We start from the raw sequence: 26304 nt of genomic DNA, 5'->3' as shown, positions 1-26304 counted from the left end.
TTTAATCGGGATGCATCATGTATGTAAAGTGTAACACCCCGATAAAAAGTAAGATAATTATTTGATTTAAATTAATATTATATTTATTAATTTAGTTAAATAAGTGGAATTATTGGATTATTATTATTATTATTATTTTGGAATAATAATTATTGGAAAATATATATATAAGTTGGAATAAGGAAAAAGAGTTTTCATTTTGTAAAAGGGTTTTACGTGAAAACAGAGAAGCTGCAGAGAAGAGGAGAAAGGGGCAAAGAGGAAGAACCAGAGAGCAAAGGTTGGAGAAGAGAAAAGCTCGGAGCTTAGAGATTGCCGGATTAACTCAGGTAAGGGGGGTTTATCGTCGTTTAATGGGTATTATGGGTTAACATGTAATGGGTAGTGATAAACCGTTGAATTGACCCTAATTGGGATGTTAATGCTGAGAAATTGTGTTGGATAAGTTGTGTTAAAACTGAAATTGAATCTGTATTTGTGTGAGTTGTGATTTCTCGAACGTATAGCTTTTTACGGAATCGGAATCGGAGGTCCGGAAGTCCTCCAACGGCGGAAAATGCGGAGAATTCTGCGTTCTGCTTCGTGTTAGCGCAGGAACAGCTTTCTGTCTTGCGTTAACCGGTTAACCCAGGGTGTTAACCGGTTAACACTGTTATGAACTGTGAAAATATTGCTGTTTTGCTTGCGTTAACCGGTTAACCCAGGGCGTTAACCGGTTAACACTGTTGTGGTTTCTGAGGTATTGTTGTTCTGTCTGCGTTAACCGGTTAACCCAGGGCGTTAACCGGTTAACACTGTTAAGTTTTGGGCAGGAAGCGTGGTTGTGCTGCGTTAACCGGTTAACCCAGGGCGTTAACCGGTTAACACTGTTGCAGAGTGGAAAAATTGTTAATTAAAATGTTGTGTGCCTAATTGATGGTTGCCTATATCGGTGTGGGATATAGTAGGGATTATTTCCCGCTGTTTTGAGCAGTATAGGTATTAGTAGAGTGTGCTAATACTGTGTTTATTTATTTGACATGATATGATGTGTTGATACATGTGTTGATAATGTATGATGGTATACATAATGTTGTGAATGTGTATGTTATGCATGTGTGTGTGAATGGACTGTTTTATGGCTTAGAGTGTGAGCATAGGTCCATTGTGGATTATTGTGGTTGATGTTGCATTGCTAGGTGATTAGCACGCATATTGTGGCCTTTATGGTGGTAGCTAATTCCCATGGTGAGGAATTAGTGAGTTAGTCGTTATGGACTGTTGTTGATGTTTGCATGCTAGGTGATTAGCGTGCATAGCATGACCCATTTGGGGTGGTAGCTAATTCTCATGGTGAGGAATTAGTGAGTGAGTCACTAGGTCTCAAATGAGTGGGACTAGTGGGCTTGGTAGCCGTACCTGGATTTGGTCGGTGAAGTTGAACTATATGTTCACGAATAGTCGGTACCGCATGCATGGAGTCTCATTGCATAATATATGTGTAGTGTATAATATGAATGGATGTATTCCAATGTTATACGTGTGTTGTGTTGGCATTGAGCATGAGTATGAATTGTGTTGATATTGAGTATGATATTTGAGTTGATGTGCCGTTACTGAATGTGTGATACGATTAGGGTGATTAATGTGTTAAATTACTTAACATGACATTATATTCTATAATGCTTATTATATCGATTGAGGAACTCACCCTTACAACTATTTTTCAGGTAACGAGCAGTGATTGAGTAGAAGCTAGTGCTTGGAGTCTAGTGTAGTCTCCTTAGTGGGTCGTGCTCTGATAGATGTAACATCGGGAGGGGATATTTTAATTGTGTTGTTGATGATTGTTGAACCAGTTTACATGTAGTATGTTACATGTTTTGAATGATCGATTTGATCTCTATCCGCTGCGTATTGTGCAATACTTTATGTTTTGAGTTAAATAATGAGCATGACTAAATAGTATGACGAATGGTGCGAAATAAATGTGTGACACCCTTAATTGCATGATTACTCTGATTTATATGTTGTTATTTTAATTAAATATTTGGGGTATTTTAGAAGGGTGTTACATTAGTGGTATCAGAGCATAGTCGGTCGAGTCGAGTCGTAATTATTCTGTTTCCCCTGTACGGGATAGGTGTTGTGTAACCCTATCAGTACTTATTGTTTTAGCTTGTTGGGTTTTCAGAATAGAGATGGCGGGAAGAGGTAGAGACGATGCTGCGATTGCTGAGGCTCTGGGTATGCTAGCTGGAGTACTTGGAGGGAATCCGAATGTTGTGGGAATGGGAGCTGCTCGTCAACTGAGTGAATTCCAGAAGAACAATCCTCCAATGTTCAAGGGAGCATACGATCCAGATGGCGCTCAGAAGTGGTTGAAGGAGATAGAGAGAATCTTCCGAGTGACTGAATGTGCCGATAACCAGAAGGTCAGGTTCGGTACGCATATGCTGTCAGAAGAGGCTGATGATTGGTGGGTTGCTACCCGCACTGAGTTGGAAGCTACTGGGAATACTGAGATCACTTGGGCTGTGTTCAGAGAGAGATTCCTGAGGAAGTACTTTCCAGAGGATGTCAGAGGAAAGAAAGAGATAGAGTTCTTGGAATTGAAGCAGGGCAATCGGTCTGTTACTGAGTATGCTGCTAAGTTCACAGAGCTGTCGAAGTATTACACTCCCTATAATGAGGCTGCTGAGGAATTTTCAAAATGTGTGAAGTTTGAGAACGGGTTACGTCCCGAGATCAAGCAGGCTATTGGATATCAGCGGATCAGAGTGTTTTCTGACTTGGTTGACTGTTGCAGGATTTTTGAACAGGATTCCAGAACCAGAGCGGAAAGCTATCAACAGAGGGTTGATAGGAAAGGCAAGAATCAGAATGATCGTGGGAAACCGTATGCAGCTGGCAAAGGTTTCCAGAGACAGAGTGGGATGAAGAGGCCTAGTGGGGGAAACTCTAGTGCTCCTGCTAAGTGTTACAGATGTGGTCAGGCGGGACATCGTTTCCACGAGTGTACCAGTGCTGAGAAGAAGTGTTTCAAGTGTGGTAAAGGTGGTCATTTGGCTGCAGAGTGCCGGTTGAAGACTCTGACTTGCTTCAACTGTGGAGAGGTGGGTCATATCAGTCCACAGTGTCCTAAGCCAAAGAAGGAGAACCAGTTGGGAGGCAAGGTCTTTGCTTTATCGGGTTCTGAGACTTTTGCAGACGATCGTTTGATCCGAGGTACGTGTTATATTAATGGCTTTCCTCTTGTAGCTATTATTGACACCGGTGCTACTCATTCCTTTATATCTTTGGACTGTGCTGTGAAACTTAAGTTAGAGATATCTGAGATACATGGAAGTATGGTGATTGATACTCCTGCGAAGGGTTCAGTGACTACTACTTCAGTTTGTTTGAATTGTCCTTTGAGTATTTTTGGTAGAGACCTTGGGATAGACCTTGTGTGTCTTCCACTAGTGCAGATTGACGTTATCTTGGGTATGAACTGGTTGGTGTTTAACCGAGTTTCTATCAACTGTTTTGATAAGACTGTGATATTTCCTGAGATTGAGGAAGGGAAGGATTTGTTTCTATCAGCAAGGCAGGTGAATGAGGAAGTAGCAGATGGGGCAGAGTTGTTTATGCTGTTAGCGACTTTGGAGGCTAAAGATAAACTGGTGATTGGCGATCTAGCCGTGGTGTGTGATTTTCCTGATGTGTTTCCTGAAGAAGTGAATGAATTACCGCCAGAGCGTGAAGTTGAGTTCTCGATTGATTTGGTACCTGGTACTAGGCCGATATCGATGGCTCCTTACCGTATGTCTGCTGTTGAGTTAACTGAATTGAAGAGTCAGTTGGAAGATCTGTTAGATAAGAAATTTATTCGTCCGAGTGTGTCACCGTGGGGTGCACCAGTGTTATTGGTTAAGAAGAAAGAAGGTACTATGAGGTTGTGTGTGGACTACAGGCAACTGAATAAAGTGACGATCAAGAATCGGTATCCTTTGCCAAGGATTGATGATTTGATGGATCAGTTGGTTGGTGCGAGTGTGTTCAGCAAGATAGATTTGAGATCGGGATATCATCAGATACGTGTGAAAACTGAGGATATTCAGAAGACTGCTTTCAGAACAAGGTATGGACATTATGAATATTCTGTAATGCCTTTTGGTGTGACTAATGCGCCTGGAGTATTTATGGAGTATATGAATAGGATTTTCCATCCGTACCTAGATCAGTTTGTTGTGGTGTTTATTGACGATATTTTGGTGTATTCGAAATCTGAAGAAGAGCATGCTGAACATTTGAGAGTGGTTTTAGAAGTTCTAAGAGAAAAGAAGTTATTTGCTAAACTGTCTAAGTGTGAATTTTGGTTAGAAGAGGTTAGTTTTCTTGGTCATGTGATTTCAAGAGGTGGTGTTGCTGTTGATCCTTCTAAGATAGAAGCGGTATCTAAGTGGGAAGCTCCGAAGTCTGTTGCTGAGATTCGAAGTTTCCTTGGTTTGGCTGGTTATTATAGGAAGTTTATTGAGGGATTTTCTAAGTTGGCGTTACCGTTGACGATGTTGACTAGAAAGGGGCAAGTGTTTGTTTGGGACTCAAAATGTGAAGAAGGTTTCCAAGAGTTAAAGAGAAGGTTGACTATTGCTCCTATTCTGATATTACCGAGTTCGTCGGAATCTTTTGAGGTTTACTGTGATGCTTCATTGTTGGGTTTGGGGGGGGTGTTAATGCAGAATAAGCAGGTTATAGCTTATGCTTCGAGACAATTGAGGGTTCATGAAAGGAACTATCCGACGCACGATTTAGAGTTGGCAGCTGTGGTATTTGTTCTGAAGTTATGGAGGCATTACTTGTACGGGTCGAGATTTGAGGTTTTCAGTGACCATAAGAGTTTAAAGTATTTGTTTGATCAGAAAGAGCTGAATATGAGACAGAGGAGATGGTTAGAGTTTCTGAAGGATTATGACTTTGGTTTGAATTACCATCCGGGTAAAGCAAACGTAGTGGCTGATGCATTGAGTCGGAAATCATTGCATATGTCTATGTTAATGGTTAAAGAATTGGATTTAATTGAGCAGTTTAGAGACTTGAGTTTGGTGTGTGAGAGTACTCACAATAGTGTTAAATTGGGAATGTTGAAGTTAACGAGTGGTATTCTGGATGAGATTAGAGAGGGTCAGAAATCCGATGTGCTTTTGGTTGATAAGTTGACTTTAGTGAATCAAGGTCAAGGTGGTGAATTTAGAGTCGATGAGAGTGGTGTTTTGAAATTTGGTAATCGGGTGTGTATTCCGGATGTTACCGAACTTAAGAAGAGTATTCTGGAGGAAGGACATCGTAGTGGCCTGAGTATTCATCCTGGAGCTACGAAGATGTATCATGATTTGAAAAAGCTATTTTGGTGGTCGGGAATGAAAAGAGAAATTGCGAGTTTTGTTTATTCCTGTTTGACTTGTCAGAAGTCAAAGATTGAGCATCAGAAGCCGTCTGGGCTAATGCAACCGTTGGCTATTCCAGAGTGGAAGTGGGATAGTATCAGTATGGATTTTGTTTCGGGTTTACCGAGGACAAGTAGGAATTTTGAAGCTATTTGGGTGATTGTTGATAGATTGACGAAATCGGCTCATTTCATTCCGATCAGAATGGATTATCCGTTAGAGAGATTAGCTGAGTTGTATATTGAGAAAATTGTAAGTTTGCATGGTATTCCGTCGAGTATTGTTTCGGACAGAGATCCTAGATTTACATCGAAGTTTTGGGAAGGTTTGCAGAGGGCTTTGGGAACTAAGCTGAGATTGAGTTCTGCATATCATCCGCAGACTGATGGTCAGACTGAGAGGACGATTCAGTCACTAGAGGATCTTTTGAGGGCTTGTGTTTTGGAAAAGGGAGGTGCTTGGGATTGTTATTTGCCTTTGATTGAGTTTACCTACAACAATAGTTTTCATTCGAGCATTGGTATGGCACCGTTTGAAGCTTTGTATGGTAGGAGATGTCGGACACCTTTATGTTGGTATGAGTCCGGTGAGAGTGTTGTGGTTGGACCGGAGATTGTTCAACAAACCACGGATAAGATTAAGATGATTCAGGAGAAGATGAGGATTGCTCAGAGTCGTCAGAAGAGTTATCACGACAAGAGAAGGAAGTCACTTGAGTTTCAAGAGGGAGATCATGTGTTTCTTCGTGTTACTCCGATAACTGGGGTTGGTCGAGCTTTGAAGTCGAAGAAGTTGACACCTCGATTTATTGCTCCTTATCAGATTTTGGAAAGGATAGGGGAGGTAGCCTATCGTATCGCTTTACCGCCGTCACTTGCGAATTTGCATGAGGTTTTTCATGTGTCTCAGTTGAGGAGGTACATTCATGATCCGTCGCATGTAGTCCAAATAGATGATGTACAGGTGAGAGATAACCTGACTGTTGAAACATCACCTATGAGGATTGAGGATCGAGAGTTGAAGCAGTTGCGGGGTAAAGAGATTGCCTTGGTGAAGGTAGCTTGGGGAGGACCAGCAGGTGGCAATGTGACTTGGGAACTGGAGAGTCAGATGAAGGAGTCTTATCCGGAGTTATTCGCTTGAGGTATGTTTTCGAGGACGAAAACTCTTTTAGTGGGGGAGAGTTGTAACACCCCGATAAAAAATAAGATAATTATTTGATTTAAATTAATATTATATTTATTAATTTAGTTAAATAAGTGGAATTATTGGATTATTATTATTATTATTATTTTGGAATAATAATTATTGGAAAATATATATATAAGTTGGAATAAGGAAAAAGAGTTTTCATTTTGTAAAAGGGTTTTACGTGAAAATAGAGAAGCTGCAAAGAAGAGGAGAAAGGGGCAAAGAGGAAGAACCAGAGAGCAAAGGTTGGAGAAGAGAAAAGCTCGGAGCTTAGAGATTGCCGGATTAACTCAGGTAAGGGGGGTTTATCGTCGTTTAATGGGTATTATGGGTTAACATGTAATGGGTAGTGATAAACCGTTGAATTGACCCTAATTGGGATGTTGAATGCTGAGAAATTGTGTTGGATAAGTTGTGTTAAAACTGAAATTGAATCTGTATTTGTGTGAGTTGTGATTTCCCGAACGTATAGCTTTTTACGGAATCGGAATCGGAGGTCCGGAAGTCCTCCAACGGCGGAAAATGCGGAAAATTCTGCGTTCTGCTTCGTGTTAGCGCAGGAACAGCTTTCTGTCTTGCGTTAACCGGTTAACCCAGGGTGTTAACCGGTTAACACTGTTATGAACTGTGAAAATATTGCTGTTTTGCTTGCGTTAACCGGTTAACCCAGGGCGTTAACCGGTTAACACTGTTGTGGTTTCTGAGGTATTGCTGTTCTGTCTGCGTTAACCGGTTAACCCAGGGCGTTAACCGGTTAACACTGTTAAGTTTTGGGCAGGAAGCGTGGTTGTGCTGCGTTAACCGGTTAACCCAGGGCGTTAACCGGTTAACACTGTTGCAGAGTGGAAAAATTGTTAATTAAAATGTTGTGTGCCTAATTGATGGTTGCCTATATCGGTGTGGGATATAGTAGGGATTATTTCCCGCTGTTTTGAGCAGTATAGGTATTAGTAGAGTGTGCTAATACTGTGTTTATTTATTTGACATGATATGATGTGTTGATACATGTGTTGATAATGTATGATGGTATACATAATGTTGTGAATGTGTATGTTATGCATGTGTGTGTGAATGGACTGTTTTATGGCTTAGAGTGTGAGCATAGGTCCATTGTGGATTATTGTGGTTGATGTTGCATTGCTAGGTGATTAGCACGCATATTGTGGCCTTTATGGTGGTAGCTAATTCCCATGGTGAGGAATTAGTGAGTTAGTCGTTATGGACTGTTGTTGATGTTTGCATGCTAGGTGATTAGCGTGCATAGCATGGCCCATTTGGGGTGGTAGCTAATTCCCATGGTGAGGAATTAGTGAGTGAGTCACTAGGTCTCAAATGAGTGGGACTAGTGGGCTTGGTAGCCGTACCTGGATTTGGTCGGTGAAGTTGAACTATATGTTCACGAATAGTCGGTACCGCATGCATGGAGTCTCATTGCATAATATATGTGTAGTGTATAATATGAATGGATGTATTCCAATGTTATACGTGTGTTGTGTTGGCATTGAGCATGAGTATGAATTGTGTTGATATTGAGTATGATATTTGAGTTGATGTGCCGTTACTGAATGTGTGATACGATTAGGGTGATTAATGTGTTAAATTACTTAACATGACATTATATTCTATAATGCTTATTATATCGATTGAGGAACTCACCCTTACAACTATTTTTCAGGTAACGAGCAGTGATTGAGTAGAAGCTAGTGCTTGGAGTCTAGTGTAGTCTCCTTAGTGGGTCGTGCTCTGATAGATGTAACATCGGGAGGGGATATTTTAATTGTGTTGTTGATGATTGTTGAACCAGTTTACATGTAGTATGTTACATGTTTTGAATGATCGATTTGATCTTTATCCGCTGCGTATTGTGCAATACTTTATGTTTTGAGTTAAATAATGAGCATGACTAAATAGTATGACGAATGGTGCGAAATAAATGTGTGACACCCTTAATTGCATGATTACTCTGATTTATATGTTGTTATTTTAATTAAATATTTGGGGTATTTTAGAAGGGTGTTACATAAAGAATATCAATTGGAAACGTAAAACAGCGGTGATACGCAAACCTGTGTGCAATTGCGATATTGAAAGGGACTGATTGCTTGGAGGCCGGATTGAGTTGGGCGGCGGTAGTTTCGGCGCGGATGGGCGGCCTTCAGGTTAGCAGGGTTTTTGCACCAGGGTTTCCGTCTTTCGTCTTGGTCTCTCCGTTTCGGTGTCCGTCCGTCTGTGTGTGTGTCTTTTCCGTGGCTGAAGAGCTGGTATTTATAGTAGTAGTGGTGGTGACCTAATGGGCTTAACATGAGGTCCAAAACTTCAGATTTTCGCAAGCTTCGCTAGGCGAAGGAATTGCTCGCCTAGCGAGCAAGCTAGTTTTGGGCCTTTTCTGGATCTGACGCTTCGCTGGGCGAGGGTCATGATGAAGTGTTCGCTAGGCGAAGGAATTGCTCGCCTAGCGAGCAAGCTATTTTGCGCCGTCTTTGGATTGGGCCCGTTGTGAGCTGGGCTTTCGTTCCTTTAGAGTCGGTGCCTTGCAAAACAAGTCGGAATGCCTTGAAAGATGCCTTGTAATATCAACGGGCAAATTTTGGGGTATGACACAATCCTTGTATAAACGATTAAATTTCACAGGTGATATCTAATTAATCATCTCAATTCTATTTTTAGAATTGAGGGCAGACGTACCCCGAAGCGAGGACGGCGGGGGAACTGCCTCATCAAATCTGCGTCTTCTTTAATTTTCTGCATAATCTGTTTTTCAGCTTAAAAATTAAGTGATTTTAGTTTAAGCAATTTTCCCAAACTTTGATATAAGTTGAGTAAGAGATTAAAACTGCTGTTTGAATACTAAGTACAATAATATATTGTACTAGGATAAATTGAATTACTTACTCAACTCAAATATCACTTGGAGTGTCTATGCACACCAAGTGTTTGCAAATTTGCTTAAGCCAAAGTTGTCTTAAGTTTGGATCAGTTTAATTTGGTGTCTTGATTCATTGGAACTAGGCTTGCTAGTTAGTGAATTATATCATTGATTGTGCAATTAGTGTAGCAACTTGTATCTCAATTTATCACTTATCCATTAGCTTAACGCATATCCGGTTTTCCAATAACGGTTCGTTTTAGACTAAATTTTCCTCGGCCGCTTCCGCACCTAAAACAATTTTTAAAACCAATTTTTCTGTTAAATTGGTAGCGCCGACTCAAGTTTTTAATTGGGATCTATTCAACCCCCCCTTCTAGATCAGTGCCATAGTCTAACATATTTATCCATAAAAGAATTATTAAAGTGCAAAAATAATTCATTCATGCCACAATACTTCATGCATGCAATCAAGAGTGAAATAATTAATTTCTAATGACTTTTTAATTGAAAATTAAAGTCTCAAGTAGATCTCTATCATAGTCATTTTTCATATGTATTATTCATGAGCTAACATGACATGGAAAAGAATTAAATAGAGAGTTAATTCAATAAAATGACAAAAGAGAAAATATGCTAATTAACCATAAAACATGAATTTATTATGAATTTACATGGATTAGCACATGCATAAATTAAAAGCATAAGCCAACTTTGTCTTGTCTCACCTTCCTCCTCATGCTTTCCTCCATTAATGATCTCTTGAAGGTAAAAGTGAAAATCCAATTTTTGTCAAAAATCTTGAAACAAAAGAGTTTTATGTTAGATTTTCAATGGGTTTTATTATTCTAGTATTAATTCTAAGCTAATGTTATGAACATGGTTTGATTTTGGTTGTTGAAATTCAAGAAAAGTGCTTATTGTGAGTTTATGTCAAAATTGAGGTTTTGGTGTTAAAAAGTGATTTTTCAAAATAAGTTGCTTCATATTATATGCTTGTATCAATGTTAATACAATGCTTAATTCACTTCTATGCAAAAAAACTATGTTAGAAACTCCTATGTTGATTTTTCTTTGCTACTTGAGTATGGTTTTGTGGATATAACAAAAAGTGCTTATTAAATAAGTTGTTTTGGACAAGAGGATAAATTAAGGCTCTACCACATACATTCAACAAGAGTCATTCACTCAAGCATTCATGACAATGGTATGGAAAGGAAGAGATGAAGAATTACTGACGGAGCTGAGGTTTGCTCCGATAAGAAGTTGTTTGCGGACGATGCGTCAAAAAGAAACGGAAAAATTCGGAAGATAAACTCCTACACTTCCATTATCTCCCAAGCTTGAATGTAGAATTTGATGAATGGTGCTTGAATCTTGATGATTGAAATTGATGAATTCTTGGTGATGAATTTTCTTGAATTGTTGATAATTGTTGAAACTTTGATGATTATACTTGAAATTGAATGGTGAATTGTTGAATAGTATTGAAACTTTGATGATTATACTTGAAATTAAATGGTGAATTGTTGAAATTTTGATGATTATGCTTGAAATTAAATGGTGAATTGTTGAATGATTGTGACTAAGTTCCACCAACTTAGAATTTCAATGTGAAGTTCTAAAATGGTGATGAATATGAACTTTGGTGAGTGTTAAGGAATCAAGAGAATGATGAGAAATTGTGAGAGATGGTGAGAAAATGGAAAAATAGTGAGAAAATATTAAAGTGGTTAAATTGGTTCAAAGTGGTTAACCCCAAATTTGGGAAGAATGACATGTTTATATAGTTTTTATGAATGTCTGTGAACCTTTGGATTATGATCCAAGTAAAGCTTTTATCAATGGTTGAAAATTAAAAGTTAGAAATTGTGTTAGTTTGGTAGTTAGAAAAGTTAGGGGTAATTAGTGAAATGAATGGTTTGTGGAGAAATAGGTAGTTAAGGATAGTTAGAAACCAATGGTGTTGAAGTTTAGCAAACGTATCAAGTTAGGGGATAAGGTAAATGATCACTTGGTTAGAACTTGAAATTGGCTTGAATTTACTTTGATTTTACTTTGGATTTTTACCACTTTTTCCATGTCTTTTTGATGAATCAAACTATGGACTTAAATGCTTTTGAGGAGTGGTCTTGTGTTGAAAATAAATACTTTTGAGTGGTGTAAATTTATGGATCGAAAAATCGAATATTTTGTGCATGAAATGACTTGAAACAAAGTTGGGAAATGTTGAAAAATCAAATGTCATAATGTAGAATTTTCCAAGTGCATAATTTTTCTAAGTGCATAATTGTTTTCATGACTTTTTGATGAATTTTGGATGATTTCAATCCATGATATTAATGATCAATTTGGTGTATCTTCTTCTTTGAAGTAAATGGAGCATTGGGGGTGGAAGAATGGGCTTGAGGCGACATTGGAAAGTGAAGAAAAGCCATGAGAATGAGACTTCATGGAAGGAAAAATTGTTGGAAACTTGCATCATATAACATGTAACCTAACCATGAAATTCTTGATTGTTGATGAAAATTGATAATTCTTTTGATTAAATGCTTATAGGGTAGGTATAGGAAAATTCAGGGGTCAAACTTGAGTCGATGATCAAAAGTTGACAAAAAGTCAACAGTTGACTAAAAAAGTCAACACATAACCAAAAAGTCAACTTTACCAAATTGATGTAATTTTTTATCTTCTTTCCTTGTAATCAATTTTTTCAACTTGTATCTCAAGTAATAAGCATTGTAGCACGAATTTCCATGAATGAATGAAGTATTCTTTGAATTTCCAATTTTGAATTTCTTCCTTAAGTTCAAGCAATCGAATCAAATAACAAACATCTCATTTCATCTGACAACCATGAATTTCAAATAAAGAGATATTCCACACCACCACTGATCTGAGAAACAAACCCAAAAAATTATCAGATAATACCTCTCACAAAAATCCGCTTAAACCAATTACATCCATTATTACTGAACTTTGACCTAATGATTGTGCTATGTAAAATATGATGAATGGTATGTTAAACGCATGACCCAATTGAGTGAATCGAGAATCATGTATGCAGATGATTTTAACGTAAGCCGGATAAAAATAGAAAAAAGTAGGACAAATTTTGGGGTATGACAAGGATTAGTGGAGAATAAGTAATAATAGGTGGTTTTTATTTTAAAACTTATACTAATTGATATAATATATTAGATGAACAATTAATTGAGTTAATGATATTTTGATCATATCGATAATAAATTACCGGCAAAAAGAAACTAATGGCATAATACCCGCAAAAAATTATAAATAAGAAAATAGAAAAACAATAGAAAAAAACATATAATAATATATTTAAAATTGATTGATCTAAAAAAAATTATAGCATTGGTTTATTGAATTCAACGTGGAAATGAGATTAATTTATAAGTTTGGAAGTTTGATTTATACTTAAAATTGTTGAAATAAATATGAGTTAGTGGGATAAATATTTATGTTGGGATTTGGTGGGATAAATATTTATGTTGGGATTTGGTGGGATAAATATTGATGTTTAATTTAGTGAGATAAATAAGAACATGAGTTAATGAAATGCGATATTATCCTAATTTAATTATTAATTAATTAATTAATTAGAAGAAAAAGTCTTTTTTTTTCTTAATAATATGTTAATGGGTGCATAATGTAATGTGATGAGTTAACAAAGTTAGTGGGTGGGCAATACAAATGACTAAGTAATAAAATGAAACTTAATTGAAGGGAATTAATAAAAAGAAAGTAACTTGTTGGATTATTTTAGTCATCTCTAATTAATTAATTAATAACTAAAGAGTAATTGAGAAATTATTTAAGTTAATGTAGTTAGTGATTGGGTTATAATAAATAAAACTAAATAAATGTAAAAGTTAGTGGAAAAAAAATAATTTTTAATAAATAACTAATGAAATAAATAAAATAAAAATATAAAATTACTAAATAATCTTAACATTGGTTCCAAAAATTGTTAAAGATAGATGAAATTCAATTATTTGATCAGATGATATTTTGATCATATCAATAGTAAATTACAAGCAAAAAGAAACTAATGACATAATACCTGCAAAAATTATATAAAATTATATAAGTAAGAAAATAGAAAAATCATAAAAGAAAACATATAATAATATATTTAACTAATACAATATAAAAAATTAAACAACTTAATTGAAGAATATCTTATTAAAATATATTATAATATATTAAATTAATAAAATAAAAATATTAAAAAACAAAAATAAAAAATATTTTATTTTTCATATGTAACTATTTCTTCTATGACATGCTATACCTGCAAAAACAACAATAAAATGAAAAAGATAAAATATAAAAAAAATAAACAACATAATTGAAGAATATCTTATGAAAATATATTATAATATATTAAATTAATAAAATAAAAATGTTAAAAAACAAAAATAAAGAATATCTTATTTTTATATGTAATTAGTTTTTCTATGACATGTTATACTTGTTAAAACAAAAATAAAATGAAAAAAAAAACATAATTAAAAAAATAAAATCAAGCAAAGTCATGGATGAAGTTCCAATTTTTATCGTCCTAGAGAAATTCTACTACTACTTTATAAAGAGATAGAAATGAGAAATAAAGTGAAGGTATGAAAATAAACCTTGATGAATAGTACTTGCAAAATTGGAGTATGGGTCCATCCCTTTTGCTTCATTTTGCTTTCTCGAATTTTAAAATTGATTGATCTAAAAAAAATTATAACATTGGGTGATTGAATTCAACGTAGAAATGAGATTAGTTTAAAAATTTGAAAGTTTGATTTATACTTAAAATTGTTGAAATAAGTATGAGTTAGTGGGATGAATATTGATGTTGTGATTTAGTGGGATAAATAAGAATGTGAGTTAGTGGAGTGCAATATTATTTTAATTTTAATTAATTAATTAGAAAAAAAAAAGAGAAAAAAACTATAAAACAGTAATTCTAATAGTAATATGTTAGTGGGTGCATAATGTAATGTGATGAGTTAAGAGAGTTAATGGATAATGTAATGTGATAAGTTAAGGGAGTTAATGGGTAGATAATCCAAATGACTAAGTAAGACTTAATTGGAAGCAAATTATTTTAGCCATCTTTAGTTAATTAATAACTAAAAAATAATCTAAAAAATTCTTTAAATTAATATAGTTAGTGGGTGGGTTATAATAAATAAAAGTTAATGGGAAAAAATAGTTTTTAATAACTAACTAATAAAATAAAAAAAATGAAAATGCAAAATTACTAAAATAACTTTAATTTTGTCTCTAAAAATTATTTAAGAGGCTAACAATATATATATATATATATATATATATATATATATATATATATATATATATATATATATATATATATATATATATATATATAAATTAGTTAATATAAATTCTTATTCATTATTACATTAACTATCTTTATCTCTTATTCAAGTCAAATAAACTATTTGTTTTTCATCTACTAGTACTTTCTAAATTCCACAACAAAAATAATTATACGAAATAAAATTTGTTTCAATATAAATAATTATAACCTTTTGTTTAAAAATACCCCCCGCCAACATGACTCCAATTTGGATTCCCTCCATTTCACAAAATTTAAATTAAACCCTAATTAAACAAAATTAAAATTAAAAATCCCTTCATATTCTTATTACCATTTTCGCTGATTCTGAAAATTTCCATGGCGGAATGTGAAGTTCCTTCGTTCTCTCTAGGGTTCGATCTTGATCTCGAAGACTCGCCTCCACATTCACCCAATCATGACCCGCTCCTAATAGTACCGGACTCCGAATCCGAATCCTACCCCGAAACCCGACCCGATCCACCGCGCCGCATCTTCAAACGTCTCCGTCGTGGTCTCCCAACCTCCTCCGTTCGCCACAAAACCGAACCGCCTCCGTGCATCAATGTTGACGACGATGATATCGAGGAGTTCTCAGATCAAGATGAACCTGTTCAAGGTCAAATAGTTTATTCTTTTATTTTTTATTTTTTATATTTTTTTGTTAGTATATATTATCATCGCGTTGGATGCCGAAAGAGGATTTGTTACTGTCAAGCTATTTTTTATATCCATTTCTGCTTATGAATTAAAAGAAAAGTTATTTTGGTTATGAAGTTTCTTCACCAGCTTATATAATATTTGTTTTTTATTTCTGCTTATGATTGTTAAGTTATTTATTTATTTTGATTGATTCTGATGTAAGTGTGTTCATTTTTGTGATTTTGATTAGTATCTGCGCGTTCCTCGGTTCAGAATGGTTCTATATGTCGCAGCTCAAAAGTGTCTTTGAAAAGTATTGGAGTTTTAACTCCTCATTCATCTACTACCAACTCTAGGGATAAAAAAAGAAAGCTGGATTTAGAAATTCCTGATTCGGTTGGATTGGGGACTGGCCAATGCGGGTCCATGTTTCGCAAGTTAATGGCTAGTCCTCTTTGTAGGTTTCGGCTGATTGAATCTGATGATGATATGGTTGGTGAGGATGTTTATGGTGGAAGTAAATTTGGACCATCCTCGTCGATGGGGCCAATGTTTAATAGAAACACACCTGTGATTTCTTTGGAACAAGATAGCAAGAAGAGATTTGATGATGTGAACAGAAATAAGAAGGATTTGCCGATACATCTTTCTCCAGTGAAGAATTTCCCCATTCATAGGGATAAACAAGCTTCTGCTGGATTGGAAACTGGCCAGAGTGGGTTGGTGTTTCCCAATGGCAAGTTAGCAGCTAGTCCTCTTCGCAGGTTTCAATTGATTGAATCTGATGATGATGATGATGATGATGATATAGTTGGTGAGGATCTTAATGGTGGAAATAAACCTGGCCCTGCCTCGCCGACGGGGCCAATGTGTAATACAAACAAACCTGTGATTTCTTTTAAGCAAGATAGCAAGAAGCAATTTGATAATTTGAACCAAGCTTCTGCTGGATTGGAAACGGGCCAGAGTGGGTCGGTGTTTCCCAATGGCCAATTAGCGACTAGTCATCTTCGCAGGTTTCAATTGCTTGATTCTGATGATGACGATGATGATGCTGTTATGGTCTGCAAGGTTAAAGTTGGCCCCTCTTCGTCAACAGGTAACCGAAACAGACCTCCTAATTCTTTGAAAAGGGATAAAAAGGTGCGGTTTGTTGACGTAGACCAAAATCAGAAACATCTTTCCCCGGTGAAGAAGAATTTTTCTATTCCTACACCTGCCTTCAATAATGTGTGTGAAGAGTACTTCCATTCTGCCAAGAACACACAGGTACCGAAATCTAACGAGCCATATCGCGGGGCTAATTCTGGATGTCAAAAGGATGAACAAATGTGGGAAGCGTCAGGTCCTCTTCCTCCGGCTCATTGTTATTTTTTCCATGACAATCCAAAAATTCAGCAGTTAGTTCGCAATCGCCTGTGTAACTTTTCTCCATTAGGTGACAACACAGTGAATCAGCAAGAAAATATTGATTACATGTAACCCATAAATATTCTTTCCTTAACTATTTTTATTTTTTGATCATAGTTAAGAAGTATCTCACAAGCTTATGTTTTGATTTCAGGGGACAATTTGACAATGGAGGATCAACAAGCAGAAGAAGCAAATCAAAAAATTTGAATGGTTCTGAAGGTTGGGTAGATCCCAAAATCATTTCTAGTAGTACTAGAAAGAAAGCAACAAAGAGAAACAACACTAAGAAAAATAATGAATCAAGCAAATTAAACTCTTCAAATGATTCTGCAAGTTGGGTGGAACCGAAAGATGCAGGTCAAAGGCGTGTACAAGCAAGCGGTGAACCGGCTGGTCATTGGTATACAGGATCAGATGGAAGAAAGGTATGTTACAATTTCTGAAGGATGTTTTATCCTTTTAGCAGGCTCAATTTGTTTATTCTTATTGCTAGATGCTGCTCATAAAAAGCTACAAACTTGATGTGTTATTTTGTTACAAAAAATAAAAAAGGCAACCATCTTGTCATATTTTTCCTTTTTGAGGAATTATTATTGTATGTGTTATATTAGTATATGTTGCCTTATTTTTCCCTTTTGAGGAAATATTAAGTGTTTCATAGATATCATTATATGTTGCTATATATTTTTCTTCTGAGGAAATATATTGTAAAATTCAATCGATCCTCGAATTTCTATCTTTCTAATGTCGCTCTTGCTACTTACTTCTATTCCATTTTATTATTCTAGACACTGCAACAAATTTAATGAAGAAAATATCAGTGTTGTTTTACATCTCATGGTAGAAATCAAGGATTTGCAGCTGAATGTGTTTGTTTCTGTAACAAAATGTGAAGTTGATGGTTTTTAGTTGATCCAAAATATGGAAATTTGTTCTGCAATTCCTTCTATCTTCTAGCAATGACCACACTTCTGCATTCGCTAACCTATAGTCATTCTTGCAATTCTCCATATGATTTGTCTTGGACCTTCTCTTAGTTATCAGAAACACATTTCAGCATACTGTATCAATTAATCAATACCTGAATGTTTATCTTTCACATTGTAGGTCTATGTCAACAAAAGTGGGAAGGAGTCCACAGGCCGAAATGCTTATAGAAATTATCGGAAGGTACATACATTTACTTGCAAATTATTTTAATGTTGTTTTATGGTCTTTTTTTGAGGTATCTATCACTGATTTCCTTTTGATGTTTACAGGAGAGTGGAGCAGCATCCCAAAAATCCAAAAAGAAAACAACTGCCAAGAAGGGAAAGTAAACTTTGATGCAGTACATTAAATTACTTTTAGACAGGTTCCTGTAAATTGCCTGCTGATACACGTATTTACATCACTAACATGTATAAAGAGAACATCAGAGAAAATATGTCTTGTAAAAAAGAAAGAGGAGACTTTTTTTTTGTTATGCACTTTTTTGAATGCCCAAAACATGTTGTCAACATCGACCTACGATGTTATCTAGTGTTGTTGGTATTATGCAAATCTTTGCATTTCCTCTATCAATGATTTCTTGAATGACACTATCATATTATGATCATGAATGAGTCTTACATAGTAGTAATTCTATTGCTGTTTGCTATAAAATTTGTACTATATACTCAGGCTAAGTGTTTATTTACATATTTGCTCTTAGAATAGCCACATTTGGATTTAAGGTTAGTTGGTTTAATAGTTTGGATGAGAAGTTACCAATATGTATTTAATAAAGTAAATTTGAAAATATCAAATTGACATTTTAAAGTCAATTTAGTAAGATTCTCATTCTTGGTATTAAATTTTATTTTATTTAAAAAAATTTAAATATACTTTCTCCCAAAATAGTCTATAAGGTCAAAACGATAAGAATATAAATTTTAATGGAAAATAAAAATACTTTTGATAATCATTCCAATCACATTCTTTTATTAAGTTTTTCTCTGTTAATGAAAAGTACATAAGCCAAATCTTTTTTTTTTCTTAAAAAATTAGTGTAAGAAAAAGTATATAAAAATACCATTTTTTAATTTGACTTTAGTTGGTATGTAATTAAATTTTGTACACACATTCAATTATATATATCTTACCACACAAATAACAACAAAGTGGCCAAATAATTAAAATTTGTACAGCCACAAAATTTTGAATATATAAAAAAATTACCTTCCACAAAAATATTCTAGCAAAGACAGACTATATTACTGATTTTTTTTTTATAAAAAAATCAAGTATATGACAAAGAAACTTCAACCACAAACAAACTTGGGAAATATCCACCACAAGTGATTCCACCTCAACAATGAAATTGGATGAAGAAATAGAAACGTGGACCAATTATAACTCAATAGCTAACATCTTTACCCAATGGAAATCTAATATTGGATTTGCTTATATCCTTACCACTCTTCTATATTCCTTCAAACTACTTTCACTCATTCGCACACATAATACTATTGCAAGAAGTGTCACTCACAAAAACTATTCTCATTGTGTGACAAGAATCAGGCACAAAGATGGCTTGTAACACATTGATGAGTTCAGCTTTCTCAGCTTTTCCATCTCTTCTTTCTTCCTCAAAATCAAGATTTTCAACTTCAACTCCACTTCCTTATGTTGCTTCTGCCAATGCTTCTTCTAGATTCACCATGACTTCTGATTGGATGCCTGGTCAACCTAGACCTTCCTATCTTGATGGTTCAGCTCCAGGGTATGTATAGATTCATTTTTCATTTTTTTTCTTTCTTTTTTTGGTTACGTAGATTGGTCAATTCAGTTCAATAGTTGAATTCATATGTTAGCATTAATAGTTTAATGATAAGAGTTTAATTGTGTAAACTTAAGATACTCGGTTCAAATTCTCTCGAGAATGTAGTAATGAATTATTGCATGAATGATTGTGTTTCAGTGACTTTGGATTTGATCCTCTTCGTCTTGGTGAAGTACCTGAGAATCTTGAGAGATTCAAAGAGTCTGAACTCATTCACTGCAGATGGGCAATGCTTGCTGTTGTGAGTATCTCTCCTTTTAAGAAACGCATGTTTGGATTAGCAGTGAAATCATCACGGTGAGTGATGATTTCGCTGTTAATTTTGCACGGTGACACCTTAGTAAGTTTGTTATATTTTGCAGCCGGGGATTTTGGTACCAGAGGCATTGGGGTTAGGAAACTGGGTGAAAGCACAGGAATGGGCAGCACTTCCTGGAGGACAAGCAACCTACTTAGGAAACCCTGTTCCATGGGGCACCCTACCCACCATTTTGGTCATTGAATTCCTTTCTATTGCTTTTGTTGAGCACCAAAGGAGTATGGAGAAAGACCCTGAAAAGAAGAAATATCCTGGTGGTGCTTTTGATCCTTTGGGCTACTCTAAAGACCCTAAAAAGTTCCATGAATACAAAATCAAAGAAGTTAAGAATGGTAAGTAACATCTCATTGAAATGGTTAACATACTTTGAACATCATTAACCACGATTTCAGTTGTTACAACTGACTCGTGGTTAATCAACTGCGATAGTGTTACTTATACTTTGTTGAATGTTTTTTTATTAGGACGTCTTGCTTTGTTGGCTTTTGTTGGAATATGTGTTCAACAATCAGCGTATCCAGGAACTGGACCTTTGGAGAATTTGGCAACTCACTTGGCTGATCCATGGCACAACAACATTGGAAATGTTCTTATTCCACCACAATAGATTTCAACCTCAATCTTTCTTATATATTAGCAGCTACTTGTTAAACTCCACCAAATACATTGTTTGTAATGAATCAGATCTCTCTCTATGGTGTTGTTTTCACTGTCTTTGTAATTAAACTTTCAAATATTAGATACCTGTTGGTATCAAACGAGTTAAAGTTTGGAGTTAACCAGATATATCCATGGTTATTAGATTTTGTTGTATGATTTTCAATGCACAATCCTCAATATTGAATCCAGAAAGCAAGTTAAACAAGAATGTATTAGAAGCCTTTCAAATTTCAATCCCTCACACTTCAAATACAATTAATTTAGTTGTCAAGATTTAACATTTATAAATTAGTGTCACTTAGTTGCTATGTACGTCTGCTCTCGGTGCTCAAACTGCTGCTACCTCCTCCGCCGACGCGATTTGGTTCCCCGACCCTGGCTGCCAAAGCAAGAACTTCAGGGGACATCTCCCAGCTTCCGCTTTTTCGTCCCCAGCTAGATCGCCTAGGATGTATTCCAACACGGTCACTCGTCTCGTCTACTGTTGTCCTGATTTCCGGAGACAACTCGCCAAACTCCCCGTCCTTCACAGCCACGCGATTGTTTAATTGACCTTCACAATGATCGATGTTGCTACCCATGTCACCCCAGACTGCTTTCCTTCCCATCTCTATGTCGTCGACAGCTTTTCCCATACTCGGACTCATAAAGCCTCCACCCACTGATCGAGCGGGTAATACTGGTTCAATTGGGACCTTTGCCCTGAAATCATTCTTGGATGGGGGAATGCTGGTGAAGAATATCTCTTTGAAATTATCGAACAATCCTCTGTTGTATGGGTTGGCCCGCCGATCATATCGGTATCTGAAGTTCTCATATGTAGTCTGCAAGAACAATGAACACCAATATGAAGCTGTAAGTACCTTAGAATTGCTAGGTTATTTTTAAAAACCGAACAGATTGAACCTCGCCGGTTTGATCTGCAGTTCGATTTCTAAAAGAAATATGAAGACTGAAAAACAAAGCAATTACCTGATTTGTACTTATGAGATATAAATGAAAGGCTGTCAGGCCACCGACAAACCACATGCATATGAAGGAGTAAACTATCAAGACTATGGAGGCTGGACTTTTGATCATTGCCTTCCAAATTGTTATCTCCTCGGCATTCATAATTCTTCTAATATAGACCCAACAAAATGCGAAAACATATATACAAAGTAGCGTAGTCGAGAAGACAAACATGAAGAAGAACCGATAGTTACGCTGCATGATAATTTGCACATGTTCAGATATACAGAATGTCAAGAACGGCATGTAAGATGCTGAAACGCGGAAATACACATACAATTGAAAGGTCCAACTTACCAGTCCAATGCACTGCCCAACCCAGGGGCAATGATGATCAAACCTCTCTACACAGTTGTTGCAAATTGAGCAATGAGAGCATCGAGGAGGTCTGTAGAGCATGCAAGTATCGCAATACTTAACTTTAACAACAATTCCATTGACCTCAACCTCCTTGATGCGAGGCAATCGCAATTGCGGAGTTTGACCAGCCACAACATCTAAACCGCCTTCAAGACCTTCTGGCTCTGGAGGATGTGCATTACGCGGGATTATACCAGGGTCACGGCCAGACGTTGACAAGAGAAGAACTACGATCTGGCAAAAGACTATAGCATTAGCATACGGTAAATATTTTAGTGCAAACAAGTGTGTATGAGTTGCAACATAGAACAGTGCTTCTGATCATGCTTATACACAAATGAAGGGTGTGCGTGCGAGAGAGACTCACATAAATTGTGAAGGCAACAGCAACTGCGATTATTGATATCCCCCAGTGATCAGAATAATCATCTATCAGTTTTCTGGCAACATAGATACAGAATACGACAACGGGAGCAACGATAAGAAAAATTGTCAGGGCTAACGATCTTGCATCTGGTCCAAATATGAACCGACCCTGAAGAAAGAATTTCTGCAAGAAAGGGCTTAAAACAATTAATGAGTATCGACATAATTCGAAATTGACTCGAAAATAACAATATATTCCAAATAAAATTGCAGCAACGGTCACCGACATAGTTTCATTCCTTACAAAATCTGTGGATAAAACCATTAATGGAAAAGAGTATACAATTTTTACCTAATAACACAGAATTGATCATGAATATGAGAATTTATGTCAGTCAGTCACCACTATATAGTTGCTTACTCTCTGCAAAATCATACTCCAAAGTCCAAACAAACTAAAAATAGTAGCTTTATCTAAAAATAGTAACCACTAGAAGAGAAAAAGAAAAAAAAAATCTAAAACCTAAAATAAACAGCACTATAGAATCAACACTTAATTTTTTTTTGAAAGCATAGTATCCGATCTTACGATCGACTAATCAAAAGGGACCAATCTCATTGTCAACTTGCAGGGGCTATTTAAAGCCAGAGCAAACCTCTGTATGGACTTAGCCTATTACATAAATTATTAGCACCTAGCGGGATTTGAACCTGAGACTCGAGAGAATCGCACTCTCAGGACCAAATCTTCACCAACATTAGGGTTATACTTAATTATTTCTTAACTTAACAAAAGGAATAAAAAGCCACCATCATCACCTATCTTTTTCCTAATGCTACTTCAAAACCTATCAAAGTTCTTAAACAAAACCCTAAAAATGTAAATTCCTCATCCATGAAAACAAAGCATAAACCCAAATTCCATCCTAAATTAACTAAAAAACAACAAATTGGAAAAAGGAATGAAACAGAAAGTGTGTTACATACGTTAGAACCTTTCCAAGCTTGGTAAATACGCAAATCAGAGGATCCTGAAGCCGGATCGGATCTCTGAGGTGGAGGAACAACATACATATTGTGTATATATCCCTAAAAGTAGAAGCTTTTTTCACAAACTATCTCTATCTATTTGGAAGTTGAAGAAAACAAGAAACGACTTGAAACCCAACAGAGATTGGGAATGGAGGTTTTTCGGCGACAAGACACGATACGAGGGTTTGGTTTTTGAGAGTAAAGGTTGCTTTTTTGTTGTTGTTGCTGTGTGAGTTTTGGATTTTGGATTCTCTTTTACTGTCACATACACTGTGATCTATGTCTATGCTTTACAGCATCTATTATAGGATGATGTGGCATTTTTATTTTTTATATAATTTTTTATTTCTATGATAAAATTGATTTAATTTGATAAAACTATTTAGTTGATATATACTTTAAACAAATTTATAATATTAAAAAAAATAGTTAATATTTTAGAATGGTACTCAACAGTTATTTCATCTCTTAAATCTAATCACAAAATATTTATTTTTATTTCATTTTTCACTCTATTCCTTTATATCTTGTAGAATAAATTTTTTATTTCATTCCGTTCCGTTCCGTTCCGTTCCGTTCCTATTTATTCTGTTTTCAAACATAATTTAAAGGTAACCATATTTCATCTTATATTAAAATTGTTTGGATGAATGAATGAATTAAATTTGTTTACAAATAAATAAATAAAATACATTTGGTCCTTTAGTCAAAATCAAATTGAGAAACCATAAATCAATTCATACAACATTGGGAATTGATTTGTATGTTAAATTAAGAAAATTAAATAATACAACGAATTAATTAATGTGATCTGGTAAATTGATTCATGTTAGCAAAGTCAATTCTCAAGTTTTTACAAATCACAACAATGAATCAGTTCATTTGTTATGGCGAATTGATCCATGATTAGAAAAGTCCAACTTCTATACTTATAAAGAACAAATGAATTATTGCTACTAGTTGAATTGATTCATGACAACTAAAAATGTGTTTCTAGATTTTCTACGAGGTACATGAATTGATTCAAACAAACATACTTTTTCAGTTTTTAAATGGATTAAGTTGTCTTTTCTCATTGAACCCATGTTCTATATAAAGCAATTATTTAATATTTTTCATCCAACATCATTCAATAGATTTTCAATGAGAAAATCATATAGATCGCAAAACATTTTACATCTTCTTAGTGTTAGATTAAAACATATAAAGTGAGGGATTTTTCTTTTTTTAAAGTCTTCATATGAAAATTATGGATCATTTTATTCATAAGCTAAATAATCTTTAGGATTCAATAATCGAAGAGGGTGATTATTTAATTAGTATTTTTGATGAATAATAATCAATTTTTTGATTGATTATTCCTCTTATTTTTTACTCTTCACTCGAGTGAATCAACCAAACTTTGGTTACAAAATGATTCCGCTGCACATATATTTGAGAACGAAAAAATAATTTGGGAAAGAAAAGAGAAATTAGGATTTTAGAGAAAAGGGAAAGAATGTGAAATTAATTCTGCAGAGTTTCTCCCTGCCTTCAAACTAAAGTTTATTAAATCTTTTTTCCATGCAACGGCATTATTACAATGATATGGTATCTCCCTATTAATAGGCTAAGATTGTTTGCACACCAAGCAATCTTCAACTAATCTAACTCAACTAAAAACATAAAATAAAACCAAGTCTTAAACTTCTGTCGAAGACACACTTCTTTGACACTTCGATAACTATACAAATTCTGCATGCAGAGCATTTCGACAACAATAGACTCTGTCGAAATTGTGCTTTGACACATATATTCTCAATGCACCCCCTAATTCATTATGTCTAAGCTATCTACATTCATCACTGTTCTTAGTCTTTTGAACACTTCGACCTCCACATCTTTCGTCATGATATCTGCAATCTGATTCTCATTTCTACAGTGTTTAAAGTCCAGCTTTCCATTTTCCCTTTGCTCTCGAAGATAATGTAACCTTATTTCGATGTGTTTGCTTCTTCCATGTGCTATCAGGTTCTTTGCTAGACATAGGGAAGTTGTTGTGCTTACACTAGTGGACTAGGGATAGGAAACTCCGAGTAATGGCTTAGGAATTAATGTTCTATTGCATCGCCTAATCTTGCTTACACTGGTGTACTAGGGATAGAAAACTCTTAGTATAAATTAGTGAGCTATACACCAAGAGATTGGGTATAGCGATTTTTTTAATTTACTATAGGGTTATAGTGACAGTACCATTCATGTAATGCATCAAACATCAACAATAAAGAAATATGAGATTCTATACACAACCTGACCGCTTTTGTATTACTGTCAGAACAATTTATTTTCTTTTTGTAATCAAAACTTGAACCCCCACTAATTTACTATTTTCTACGCATTGCACAATATTGTCTTATTAAATAGCAGTCCCTAAGAGTTCGATCTTTTTATTACTGTGACATTATCGATACACTTGCCGAGAAGTCATCAAGTTTTTGGCACCGTTGTCGGAGACTGTTGATAATTTCAACTAGGAAATGCTTGTGCAATGCTTGTTTATTTAGTTTTTTTATTGATGTTTCTATTTTCTCGTTATTTACCATATTACTGAGGTATTTCTTATTTTTGTATGCGCGGCTCAGGATCAACATTGACACCATTTGATCAAGAAATTGAAAGAATTATATGTGCTATCATGAGATCAGTTAGAGAAGCAACAGTAGCCCAAAGGATCTTAGTAGAAAATAACCAATTGATTTCTTCGGACCCTGAAGAAGAAATCACCATGGCAGTCGTACCACCACCTGTTGGTGTAAGCCCTAGAGGCCAATACTTTTGGTACTTATATCGAATTATTTATTAATAATAAAAGGCTTTTTC

The 26304-nt window shown here is 35.3% G+C and overlaps 3 protein-coding genes across 3 annotated transcripts; 2 read left to right on the top strand and 1 right to left on the bottom strand.

Annotated features, from left to right (window-relative positions):
* The first annotated feature begins 15125 nt into the window (after nucleotides 1–15125).
* LOC127126488 (uncharacterized) lies at nucleotides 15126–18491 on the top strand. Its single transcript, XM_051055424.1, has 5 exons — nucleotides 15126–15458; nucleotides 15732–16959; nucleotides 17046–17319; nucleotides 18002–18064; nucleotides 18154–18491. Exons 1-5 carry the CDS (start codon nucleotides 15179–15181, stop codon nucleotides 18211–18213), a joined length of 1905 nt encoding a protein of 634 aa, XP_050911381.1. The 5' UTR covers nucleotides 15126–15178; the 3' UTR covers nucleotides 18214–18491.
* A 790-nt stretch (nucleotides 18492–19281) lies between these two features.
* Nucleotides 19282–20802, top strand: LOC127126478 (chlorophyll a-b binding protein 6, chloroplastic). Its single transcript, XM_051055412.1, has 4 exons — nucleotides 19282–19637; nucleotides 19836–19938; nucleotides 20060–20348; nucleotides 20481–20802. Exons 1-4 carry the CDS (start codon nucleotides 19444–19446, stop codon nucleotides 20621–20623), a joined length of 729 nt encoding a protein of 242 aa, XP_050911369.1. The 5' UTR covers nucleotides 19282–19443; the 3' UTR covers nucleotides 20624–20802.
* A 53-nt stretch (nucleotides 20803–20855) lies between these two features.
* Nucleotides 20856–23721, bottom strand: LOC127126469 (probable protein S-acyltransferase 7). The gene is made up of 5 exons (XM_051055403.1): nucleotides 23401–23721; nucleotides 22415–22597; nucleotides 21985–22281; nucleotides 21649–21882; nucleotides 20856–21500 (listed from the first exon to the last, which is right to left on the bottom strand). The coding sequence occupies exons 1-5, from the start codon at nucleotides 23485–23487 to the stop codon at nucleotides 20982–20984; spliced, it is 1320 nt and encodes a 439-aa protein (XP_050911360.1). The 5' UTR covers nucleotides 23488–23721; the 3' UTR covers nucleotides 20856–20981.
* Between the last annotated feature and the right edge of the window lie 2583 nt (nucleotides 23722–26304).

This window comes from Lathyrus oleraceus, chromosome 1 (assembly GCF_024323335.1).
Source record: "Lathyrus oleraceus cultivar Zhongwan6 chromosome 1, CAAS_Psat_ZW6_1.0, whole genome shotgun sequence".
In the NCBI taxonomy this organism is placed as follows: domain Eukaryota; kingdom Viridiplantae; phylum Streptophyta; class Magnoliopsida; order Fabales; family Fabaceae; genus Lathyrus; species Lathyrus oleraceus.
Note: the sequence above shows the minus strand (reverse complement) of the source record. Positions and strands in the feature narration are given on the sequence as shown.